General features: G+C 31.1%; 1 protein-coding gene across 2 annotated transcripts in view; it reads left to right on the top strand.

Annotated features, from left to right (window-relative positions):
• The window catches only part of LOC129969177 (ecdysone receptor-like), a 216,967-nt gene extending 205,590 nt beyond the window's left edge, over positions 1-11,377 (top strand). For both annotated transcript variants that reach the window (XM_056083615.1, XM_056083616.1), the window contains 6 exons: positions 2,363-2,527; positions 3,987-4,127; positions 5,172-5,416; positions 5,650-5,805; positions 5,942-6,164; positions 6,831-11,377. In XM_056083615.1, the coding sequence (XP_055939590.1) occupies positions 2,363-2,527; positions 3,987-4,127; positions 5,172-5,416; positions 5,650-5,805; positions 5,942-6,164; positions 6,831-7,072 (1,172 nt within the window). In that variant the 3' untranslated portion in view covers positions 7,073-11,377. The remainder of the gene's footprint in view (positions 1-2,362; positions 2,528-3,986; positions 4,128-5,171; positions 5,417-5,649; positions 5,806-5,941; positions 6,165-6,830) is intronic.
• Positions 11,378-12,658: the final 1,281 nt, after the last annotated feature.

Here is a 12,658-nt window from a genome sequence, read left to right as displayed (position 1 = left end):
TTCCCACTGGCTCGCGGTTTTGAAATAACAGTACATTCATCTAAACGACTAGAAACATTCCTTTTAACGATGTTCGTTTACAGTATCATTTCTTTTTTAGTATTTTTATAAATCTGCTCTTTATTTATTTATTTCTAGTCTTTGTTCTAAAAGGTTCTCCAAGTTTTTTTTTTTAATTTTAATTTCGCTTGATATAATTTCCATTTCTTCAATATTATTTTATTCATTTTGACTACTGATAGTTTTTCCGAAATTTTAATATTCACTTTTGTCGAATATGATTTCAACTACCCTTATACAGTGTTGGAATCGACATCCTCTTGGCGACAATTTTCAATCTTAAAGTAATCCAATTACTTAGTGGATGAAATTAACGGAACCATTAAACTTACTTTCAAATGTTTGTGATTTAACTATCATTCTAATTTTACGTCACCTACATTGAGTTATATAGATCAGAACTGCGTATTTTAAACATATTAAAAGGTGTAGTGTGTTTTTGTGCATTGCCTTCCTCGATGGAACTTTTCCTCTCAATTTCCTTCCTCCAAAAATTACGAAAACGGAACGTCGTCTTGTATAATTCGTGCCAACTCGAGTTACATAGTTTTCATCGGAAATGTGTTACATCGCACTTTCCATTAAAACGACAGAAGCAAACGAGTGCTTTTAATAAACGAATTCACGCTTTGCCGGGTTCCATCCCCCTCGCTGGTCTGTCACGGCTTGACTAACTTTTTAACATATTGCATAAAAAAGGACGTCACGCAACCTGTAAAACAATCATTCTTTTGTCTCGGCACAGAAATTTATGGCAGTTTTGGGGTGGAATTTTTGTTACCATTGTTTGTCGTAACTTTGACCTTCGTTTTTCTCGGAGTGTCGTCGATGCTTTTATTAGGGAGTGTGGGTTTTTCGCGGAAAAAAAAGGCTTGTTTTTCGGCCTTGAACCCTTTTTCAGTTCGATGCACTGAAATCGTCTGCCGATTTATTTAGTTTTATTTCATCGGCTGCGCCTCATGCTGCGGACGAACATTTCTACAGTTTAAAGAAGGTGTCGGTCGCTCCTCGGTAGGTTTATGGGGTGGGGGGTAGCAGACGAAAACGGTCTGGGTGCACCTGTGGTGGCTTGACATTCTTTCTCCGTAGGTGGGCAAAGCGGTGCTCATCAGAATTTCGCGAACTTGTGAAATAAACAAAAACATGAAAGTGATTCATTACGTCATTTTTATGCATGTGCCGAAGCTGCCAGTGAAGTCCGTTTTACAGAACCGTCTCCTGATCGCTTGAGAAAATTTTCTGTAATCCAGTTTTTCTTCCAAAAATTTTTTCTGCTCTAAAATCTATATATATATATATATATATATAAAAAACAGTAGCTTGCATTTAAACGCGTCTTTTTTTTTTTAACTTACTTTCTATTCTCTAGTGTTTTTTAATGTGAAATAAGTCCACCCTATCGAAGTTTTCCCTGGCCCTATAAATCCTATTCGTCCATCTGGAAGTCACCACTATTTTAAAATCACTATTATTTAGACTTGTGAAATGTCAGTTGCACTTCATGCATTAATAATATTTTTTGAGACAAACTATTTCATGAATAATGTAGATTTCTTTATTTATTTTTCATATTAATCGGGGGGGGGGTTTGTTTTTTCAATTTTAATTCTTATCTTGGAATGGATATTTTTAGAGGGGAAAGGGAGATTGGAAGTCTGAGCTGAGGATAACCTAATGCAGTCATTGAAACTATTTATTACCGTCTGTTATTTTCTTTTTCTTTTCAAAAAGTTGAAAACTCATCATATCATTTGGAGCAGAACATTTAACGATGCACGATGTGTTCTATTATTACGTGATCAGTACACACTTTCTTATTTTTATTTTGAAATTTCAATGTGTAACAATCAATTTTGAGAAAGGTGCAAATTTATTTTCTAAAAGTTTCTTCATGAAGTACTTTCTCTTTTTTGCAACATCACTGCCAATGACTTTTTTAAAAAGAAATTATGACATGCATCGCAACTAGCAATCTTATAATTTGCTTTATTTAATTTGTAAACAAATTGCGTGACAAATAACTATCTTTTTAAATAATTGTTTTTTTAATGAATTATTTTGTTTACTCTTGTAAAAAAAATGAAGGGTATATTAGAAATATTTACCAATTTAATCCCAAGTTTCATTGCTTTCCCACAATGTGTCGTCACTTGTAAAATCACCAAACTTTAATTTTCGATTTTAAAGCTCTTATGGATAATTTTTAAATGAAACTTCATCTACCATGTAATGTAATTTTTAATACACAGAATGCATTCGTGAATTTAGTGATTTCTAATTGACATTCTTTTTTTTCTTGCAGACAAAGATGAACTCAGTCCCCCTAACAGTGTTATGAATGGCTGTTACGACTATGACAAGAAAAAGAAAGGTCCCACTCCCAGGCAACAGGAAGAACTGTGCCTCGTTTGCGGAGACAGAGCTTCGGGCTACCACTACAATGCCCTCACCTGCGAAGGGTGCAAAGGTATCTATTTCACTTGCTCATTATCATCGGGTTCTATGATTTTTAATCCGCCCTCTTCACAAACGCACCAAAATTCGAGTTGAGTTTACGAAAATATTAAACCCCGGAATTGGACCAGAAACAAACAATTAGTTTCACAAACAAAATTATCGTTGTTTTTTTTTTAAATATTAATTTATAGAAAACTGATGCCATCAAACTGTTGGAGTAGTCCAAGAGAAATTCATGAGGATAATATAAAAATAAAGTTCTGTAATCTGTCATTAAATGTCAAAAAGAATAATAATGATTTCAATAAATGATGTATGATAAAGTGTTTTATTTATAAAAAGAAAATGCATACTACAGAAGAAACTCCAGTAATAGTGTGCATTATGATACGACTAAAAAATGCAAAAAAAAAAAAAAAAAAAAAAAAATGAAAGCTATAAGTAGTGAATGACAAGACATAAAATAAAACACATGCAATAAAATATATTGGGTATTGAACATGTGTATACCATCAAGCCCTGAGATCTAAAAAGCCGTGAAGTCTAAAAACATAAAAGAAAGATACTGAATCTTTTAAAACTAAATCCCATTACATTAAAAATTAAATCCAAATCTCAAAAACATAGAAGCATTATAAATTTTAAAAATTGAATTAATTAATTTTTAAAACAATAATACTTTAAAAAATTCAGTGATTAATTCACATTAAAAAACATTTTAGGAACTTAGAAGTTTTTGACATTTGATTTCAAAAGCATAAATAACATATTCAACAAGCTTTCAGAATAACTTGATATTTTTAAAATGTAATAAAATTTATTTAATGTGAATTCGTCTAGGTATTTAAATTTGGCAAACATATTCTCAAATAAGCTGTGGACTATAAATGTTTTGGCTGGTACAGCAAAACACATAGTTTAGCATGTCAACACAATCAGTCAATTATTGTTGTGTTTTCAATAAAATAGGACATAAGAAAGGTAACACCAGGATTTCATATTCGGAGTGCCAAACATGTTCTGACGATAAGCTGTTAATATATTATGAGAATAATTATTTTTATAATACAAAGCGCATAAAATTTAATATGTATTTGCTCTAGAATTTCGAGTTTAATCTTAAAGTATAGGTCCCAAATGGTACTTAATATTCTAAAAAAGGCAACACTGTAGTAACAGAATTCTTAAAGCCTGTTCATTAGAAAATGCTTAGTTTTATATTTGAAAAAGCTAAAATCGAAATATTCAGGTGGCATCCAGACATTCGAAGAGCACAAAACGATTTTATCATTTGCCTGCGAGTTCGCTCTGATGTAATTCATTTGTTCATGAATCGAAAGAAACATCAATAATAGCAACATTCAAATTGTGGGATATCAAAATTCAATTCGAAATAGGAAAATGACGATGTTCTATTTTTAATAAAAATGACCATGCTGATATAACACATTCTCTCTGATCGATTGCAGGTTTCTTCCGGCGGAGCATTACCAAGAATGCAGTGTACCAGTGCAAATATGGCAATAACTGTGAGATTGATATGTACATGAGGAGAAAATGCCAAGAGTGCCGGCTCAAGAAATGCCTCAGCGTTGGGATGAGGCCGGAATGTAAGCATCGTTTCCATTCTTATTTCAGCTAAGGATAAGGCCAAAAATAAAACTTTGGCTCTTGATACCATTTATCTTTAATGGAGGCGAATAAGTTTGGGATGAATTTTCTGAAAAAGTGCGTTAAAATACTTTTAGATTTTTGCATAAAATGGATTGAATAGACTCTTATGAAACAAAAGTATATCAGTTTAAAAGCCAAAATTGGAAAAGATATGGGTTATATGGCTACCAAGTTGTAGAAAGTAAAAGCTTTTCAGTTTAGAAATTTATTAAATGATTTGTTTAAAATTTTACAGATAGCTTATAAAACATATCGTCTAGTTAATAAAGCAAATTTATTTCTATCTAATATTTACACATTGGTGTAAATAATATGATTTTTTTTTTTTTCCCGTCTCATAAAGTTTATTGAAACTACCGTAAGGTTTTCATAAATGAACAAATTGCTTATTATGAAATTCAAGAAGAATTGAAGAATTAAAATACTAATCTTTAACCAAAAAAATATGCATTCGATTTTTGTTTGTTTTTCGTAAAATTTTACTAAAATTCAGAATTGGAAGAAAGCATATTTAAAGTTGTAAAATAGCATTAAAACAAAAGGTGTGTAAATATTTCTTTAAAAAAATATATATAATTTTCCAAGGGATGAACGTAGGAAAAAAATTAATTTGACAAATTAAAAACAATTTCTGTTTGTCTAAATGAAGTTTTTAAAACGATTTTTCGCTAAATTTAGTAAACTTGTAAATGTTTTTCGAAGCTGAATAATATGAAACTGAAGCTGTTTCTTGTAGTCCATCCAGGATGGTAAAATTTTAGGCGAATGGTTTGGACAGTTGGCACGATTTTATCGTACTTCTCGAGAAATCGGACACTTATCTTAAGCCTTACCCAAAATTCAAGCAATTTTATAAAGAAGTTCAGAAGTTAAGAATATTAAATTTAATATATATATGCGCCAAAAATCAATTTTTCGACGTATTTTGTGTCAAAAATTATGATGCTATGTTTGAAATCGAATACTCTTGGATGTTTTAGGTGTTGTCCCCGAATACCAATGTGCCATTAAACGTGAAACCAAGAAAGCCCAGAAAGACAAAGACAAGCCGAACAGTACGACCCGCGACAGCGGTTCCGACAAAGAGGACAAGTCCATGGGCAGCCCGTCCAACGGCTGCCAGCTGAAGCTCCTCAACAAGGGGCAGGAGGAGCTCATCAGCAAGCTAGTCGTCTTCCAGGAGGAGTACGAATCGCCCTCTGAGGAAGACTTCAAAAAAATTACGGTGAGTTATTCCTTCCTCTCGCTTGGCAACACTTCGCGCTCCGAAAAGTGAGACTCTTAACTCGTTTGACTGTGAGCAACCAGCTATACCATAATACCGGGACATAGCAATCGAATGCCACCAGTAAATAATTATACAATAAAATTGCTAAAGATACGTTAGTTCACTATTAGATATTAAAATGTATAAAAGATTGTTCAAATTGATTTGAAAATTCATTTTTGTATTTGCAGGCCTTTCCTTTGGGTGACAGCGAAGAAGACTGTATGAAGCGATTCCAGCACATAACTGAAATTACCATTTTGACCGTCCAACTCATTGTTGAATTCTCCAAGAGAGTTCCTGGTTTTGACACTATTTCTCGAGAAGACCAGATTACATTATTAAAAGTGAGTATTTTTAATGATCTGTTGTTTGTTGCTCTCATAATTTATCTAGATATACATCACATTAATAATTAAATAATTATTATATTTTATGTTAGCAAATCTTCGTTTATTAATGACTATAACCATTATTATGTAGGCATGTTCCAGCGAAGTGATGATGTTGAGGACAGCAAGAAAATATGACATGAAGACAGATTCCATAGTTTTCGCAAATAACCAGCCATACACAAGAGAGAACTATCGCAGTGCCTGCATGGGAGACTCTGCGGACTCTATTTTTCATTTTTGTCGAACTATGTGCATTCTGAAAGTTGATAATGCGGAATATGCTCTACTAACAGCCATCGTTATTTTCTCCGGTAAGTATATATGTGTCTGTTTATTTGGTTTCTCTACAATTTATGCTTAGAAAAATCAATGTAGTAAATTTATTCCAAGTGTAAGATATTTCTTTTGATGATCCTGTAATCTTTTCCCTTAATGGTATCTGCTGTAAGAGTTTGGAGATATACAAAATTATTTTTATATGTAGGTGTAAAACTAATATGATACCTTAAAGGAGTGAGTAGCAAAGATGAGAAGTTATAATTAAGAAATTAATTTCGTTTTGTTTATCAGTGTGTTGATGTTATTCTTATTAATTGAGGAAGGTGTGTTTTAATTGGGAGAAAATTTCAGTAGTTTCATACTTTTATCAGTTGTGTGGATTTCTCGTAATTCTATTAGCTTAATTCTGAAAAATTAATGTACCTTTCAGTATAACTCTGAACTTCAATTTCAACGAACCAGTTTTTGATTATATTTATTTTATTTTTAATATTAACAAGTTTCAATAGGAACCTCCAAATGTGCTTCAAGGTTGGCCATAACTTGTTGTCTCCACATCATATCTGACTGCTTAAACATTTATGCTGTCATCTTAGTTGTAATTTTATTATTCTTAAGCTGTTATTATTCAATACGTTTTCCTGATGTGTCACTTCATTATTGTTAGCCATTCTCTAATTTGTGGTCTGTTTTCACAGAGCGGCCATGCCTGCTTGAGCCAAAGAAAGTGGAGAAGATCCAAGAATTCTACATAGAAACCCTCAGGTCCTACATTGCCACCAACCGACCTCCAGGCAAAAATTACTTTGCCAGGCTGCTCTCCACACTGGTCGAACTGCGCACCCTCGGCAACATGAACTCCGAGCTGTGCTTTTCCCTCAAGGTCCAGAACAAAAAGCTTCCCCCCTTCCTCGAAGAGATCTGGGACATTCAGCAGTAATACGACTCCCACGAGCGTCCAACCATTCCATTTTTTTTACAGTACCTGCAGCTCTTGGTGTGCCCAAAGAGGACTTTCTCCTCTGTCGCATGCAAGTTTTAATTTAATTCAGTAGTTTAAAAGAGAAAAATAAAAAGTGAACTATTTTGGGTTGTGATTAGCCGCCGCCGGCACGTTTCGAAGGAAGAAACGCACAAAAACGTTCGAAGAATAATTCTGTGGCCTCGGTGTTTCTCCAAGCAGGTTCAGTTGACCGACGCCTTCCTCTGGGAGACTGCAATGCGAAGCTCTGAGAGTCGGACTCCCTTTTTGACTCACTCTGTGTGTGTGCAGCAAGGATTCATTCATTCTGGGGCGGGATTCATGGTTTATCAGTTCTTTACACAATCGGGTTCGAGAACGAATCCACCTTCCCTTGTAATCGTGTTTGTATATGGTACCTCTCTCATGTTAACGTTCTTCAGTCTTTGTTGTTGTTACATTCATTCACCATCTTACCTTGTACGATACCATTTGCGTTGCTAGGAAACATCTCTTCATTGTGGACCCTGTTAATTTACTTAGACTTATTTAAAATTGATTGTCAACCTTCCAGAAGGCAGACCACCCCCCAATTTCATTTTTTAACGGTCAGTAATTTATGTGTGCCTACATTTGTTATCATCACCATTTCTTCATTCTGACATTCATTTTGTTTTGCGTCTGCCAACCATAAGGTTCCCAACAAATGAATTTGACTGCATATTTAAAAGGTTTTTAATAAATATACAGAATATTCTAGGTGTAAAATGGGACCAGGTCTTTTCCTGAAAAAAATAATAATAATAATACATTGTTCTGTAAAAGTATAACATTGTTGATTATTTGAAAAAAAATTTGATTGTTTTATCCTGAAATTTTAACAATATATTGGTACTTCTACATGAAATGAAGTAATTATAATCAATATCTTTCAATTTGTATATACACCACAAAATCATCTTCATGTTACCCAGTATGTACAAATGTATTTACATTATACAATAATTGCATTGAATTACAGTACAATCCATGATCGCTTACATAAAAATCACTCGTTATATTTCTTTGATGTTTTAATTTAGTTGTTTTTAAAATCATGCACAAAGTGTCATTTTTATCATTCTTTAGGATAAAATGATGTAGGAGATCTTTTTGTTTGTTTTCAGTTGGATAATGCTTAGTATTGGGTTTTATTGGTATAATTTTTTTTTCTGGATGCCTTACAACAGTAATAATAGATGTACTATAAAGAAATTGAAAAATTTCTAAACATGTTGTAAAATGGTAAATTTTTGAGAGATATTAAAATTAATTATATATTATTAAAAAAAATCTGCAAATGATTATAAATCATACTTGAAGTTATTTTTTTTAGTCCATTGTGCAACCATTTTACCATTTTTCAATGGGTGCTAGAGATATAAATGTTCATCTTTTCACACTTAGGTGCTTTATGTGCTGTAGTTGAATTTTTTACACCTAAACAGGGCTTGAAGTAAACTTGCAAAATTTTATCCAAAATAAATTATACTTTTTCTTTATAAATCAGTTTTTGAAATGTACCTGAAATTAAAATTTCTTCATCTGTAACATTTTAAATATTATCTATTATGTAAAAATGGATGTTGTTACTCTTATGCTCTAAAGTCGTTTTCTCGAACTTGAAGAAAATTTTGTTAAATGAATCGGTGTTTTCTTTTGCCTGATGTTATTATAGACTCTAATGTTAAACTAAGATATTAATACGATAGTGGTCAGGCTTAAGTGAATGGTGCCTTTATTTTGATGATATTTATTTATCATTTTATTAACTTTTAATTGCAATCAAGCTTAAGTTATTTTATATATTTATTGTTTAATTCATAAAATTTTTATCTTTTCTCAAAAACTGCCCTCCCCCTTTAAAAAAAAGATTTTTTTGGATGCCAATCATTTTATTAAATAGCTATTTTGTTAATGTTTGCCCTTTTTTTTTAATTAGACATCAGATAAGTGAAAATATCATCAGATAGAAGGCACCAGTACTGCCTATATAGCTTTAAACCCTGTTAAAATATCGTGCTATGGGGCCTTAACTTTTTGCAGCACAAAAATGAGATAGTGTAAATAAATAAATAAAATTGCTACTCTGTGTGTATGACTAGGTTATACCTTCCTCTCTTTGGTAGAAAATGCAGCTTTTTGCATTTAGAGGTCTAGTACCGAGCTAGTGTGTTAAATAAACCAAATTTGCTTTAGCCTCTGTACTTATGCATGTTTCATTGTTTGCAAAAATGGTAATTCTGTATGAAAACGGGTGGGAGATTTGTTCTGTTGAGTACTTAAAAGAAACCTCGTGATGACTTTAAAAAATGTTTTCGAAAAGCTGGTGGTTATTTATATTTCTTGTAATCTGAGGAAATCAGACTTGGAAAAAAAATTGACCAAAATGAATGAATAATATTGTAAATATATTGATTTTTTTCAAATTCTGAATAGTGATGTAATTTTTCTGTTTAATTTTGGAAATCTACCTCAGTAATTATCATTGTAAGATAATTATTTTTTAAAAAATTGCCTAATTTCCTCAGAATTATCATTTTGTGTGATTTGTTAATGAAATGGATGTTAAAAAGTAAAAGCAATTTTATATTGTACGGGAATTCCAAACAGGTCTTTGTAAAATGAATTTATATTATGGTTTTGAAGTAATGGTTTATCAGGTGAATCTGATCAGGTGATCTAGTAAAATGTTTCTATTTAAATACAATTGTGAATATGTATAGATAACCTTATTTTGTTCATGTGTCTTACAACTTAGCAAGTTTGCTGTTTATTGTGAAAGACATGGAATGTGAAACTCTCTTGCTTTAATATTTTTTCATTCTTCCTCGAGGCTTTTTATGATTAATGAATTTGCTTAAATTTAATTTCTTTCTGTAATTTTTTCGTATTTTTTTTAACTTTTAGGGTCTTAAGAAATCAAAACTAAATTTGTAAGAATTATATCAGTAATTTTCTTTCCTTCAAAAAAATAAGTAAAAATTATTATTTTTTATTTACAGATGCTATAATAAACTTTTATTTTATTCATCAAAGTTAAAATTAAATTATTTTATATAGCAAAAATATATTTTTAAGTGGAATAGCACACCAAGTTTACTATTTTAAAATCTGAACAAAATTTATCTATTTACTCTTATCCAAGTAATTTTCCAATTTTAAAAGAAAGGTGAAAAAAATAATAATATTTAAAGAAATTAGACTTCAATTTTCTAAGTTTTGATATAATTTTCTCATTTCTGGACAAAATCAAATACATGTGGCATTATAAATATATTTCTCATTATATCAATTTTCTCAGTGACTTATAAATTAAAATACTTCTTGATTAGTTTTATATTCCATGTCCAAACAAGTTACAGTGGGGTTTCTGCATCTAAAGAAAAAAAATTCAGAAAAAAAAATCTGAGTTTGGGGATGGCTAAACACTTATGGTATATTTTTCACTGTGAAACTGGAATATATTTATTACGTTACCTTTTGGTAGCTATGATGTGATATTTGTTAATGGTAAGTGATGCGCCTTACAAAGACTGTTATATGGTGTTGGTTGCTGTTTATTTGTAATATAGCATTTTTTGTATATGTCCTACTAATGTTACTTTCTGCATAAAAGAGACTTCCTGCCCCCCTCTTCTCCACACCAGGATATTAAGTTCGATACTCACTTCTTCAAAATGCTCATTTATTGTTGTTTTAATTTATGGACTGACAGATCTAAACGTGTACATACTCCGAACGAAAGTGTCCTTAACAGATTTTATGGAAGTTGAATTCCACAACGCAAAAGAAAAAAACGCCAGGAAGCATTGCACTGTGTGATTCTCCCAGATTTCTTGTTTCCTTTACGAAGTGGGGGGCTGTATGGAAGTCGCTTGCTGTACAGTTGTACTGACAAAAGTGTGAGAAGAAGAAGAAAAAATAATAAATGTCCATCTGAAAACCTTGTTTTGTACTGTCGGTGCATTCTGGTGGTGCACTTTTTAAGACAAGAAGAACCTATTTTCCTGTGCTAATCTGCTTTGTCACAGTTCCATTCTTTTTACTCGACTGTTTAGCCATCTGGACTGTACAGATCACAGGAGCACTGCAAAATACAGTTAACTACCACCCTGAGTGGACATAGATATGGGAACGTGGGTCCGACGTGATCCACACAGCAATGCTTATTGTACAGAAATGGATGGATCTTACCATGTCTATATTTTTAAAATTAAAATTGGTCGAATTTACTAAAATCTCTATTTTGTCTTGACTTATTTCTCTTCTATGATATGTGACACCATTTTCATTAAATTTTGTGCATATTAAAAAAAAAATTAACAACACAAGCAATTTAATGCAGCAATATATATTAATTATAAAAATAATAAGAGAAAAGTGTAATTTTATAACAGTAAATAATTTATAATTAACTCAAAAAAGCTCTAATCAATATTGGTTATATAACTAGTTATAAATCTTAACATTTAAAAAAAAAATTGCTAAGCAGACATAAAATTACCTGAGATGGTGGTGGTTAATGTGCAAATGGTACTACATCACTGACAAATAGAATAATACCACCTGTAAAAAAATATACAAGTTTTTTTATTTCACTTAATATTTATGGATTGGATGACATATGACACCACGAAAAGTACCTAGTAAAGAGACATTTTAAAAGTTTCACACAGACATACATTAAAAAAAAAAAATCGAAAACCATGAATATTATATCGCCGGCTTCCATATAAAATTGTTACTTATACATCATATACATTTATAAAACCTTGTACTTAATATTAAACTTCTAAAGTAAACGGACATTGCAAACTTATTATTTGTAATAAAAATGCAAGTTTTAGTTACCAAATTTTTTTAAAAAATATATTAATTATTAATCTAATGATTATATTAATCTAACCTTAATTATCTAATTATTGTGAATAATATTTTCACTGGATGGGGTGACAATGCACTTGCAATTAAGAAAATAATTAATTTCTTAAATATTTCAATTCAAGATGAATGTGCAAGTGCATTATTATTACATACATAATTCTAAAAGTGGATTTAAGGTGCGAGAAAGTCTTAATCATTGAAATTATTAGTTTCTAGGTCAAATTTTTAAAAGATTCAATGCTTTTAAGTACACGAGAAAGTAATTAGATAAATGTTACATTTCTGAACACCCAACATTTTATTACAATGATTACAAGGGGAAAAAAATTAGACTCTTTAAAATAATCGTTATAATTTTCTTTTGTGAATCAAGATAGAAAAATTCCTAAAAATAAAATTTTCTGAGGTGAAAAAAAAAAAAAGAAAAAAGATTGGATTTTTTTTTTTTACATGAATAAAGAATTAAAAGCAAATTTAATAAATAATAATTATTTAATGAGTTTAAATGAAAACTTTATGTCCAGATAATTTTTTCCAGAAACCGAGGCCCATTTATGATCCAACAACATTTTTTGAAATCATGGATTCTTCAATTTCATGATTCAAATAGCGAAGGGTAACAAAGCCCCCTTACACCCC

The sequence above is a fragment of the Argiope bruennichi genome, chromosome 5 (assembly GCF_947563725.1).
Source record: "Argiope bruennichi chromosome 5, qqArgBrue1.1, whole genome shotgun sequence".
NCBI classification, from domain to species: domain Eukaryota; kingdom Metazoa; phylum Arthropoda; class Arachnida; order Araneae; family Araneidae; genus Argiope; species Argiope bruennichi.
This window is presented reverse-complemented; position numbering and strand designations above follow the sequence as displayed.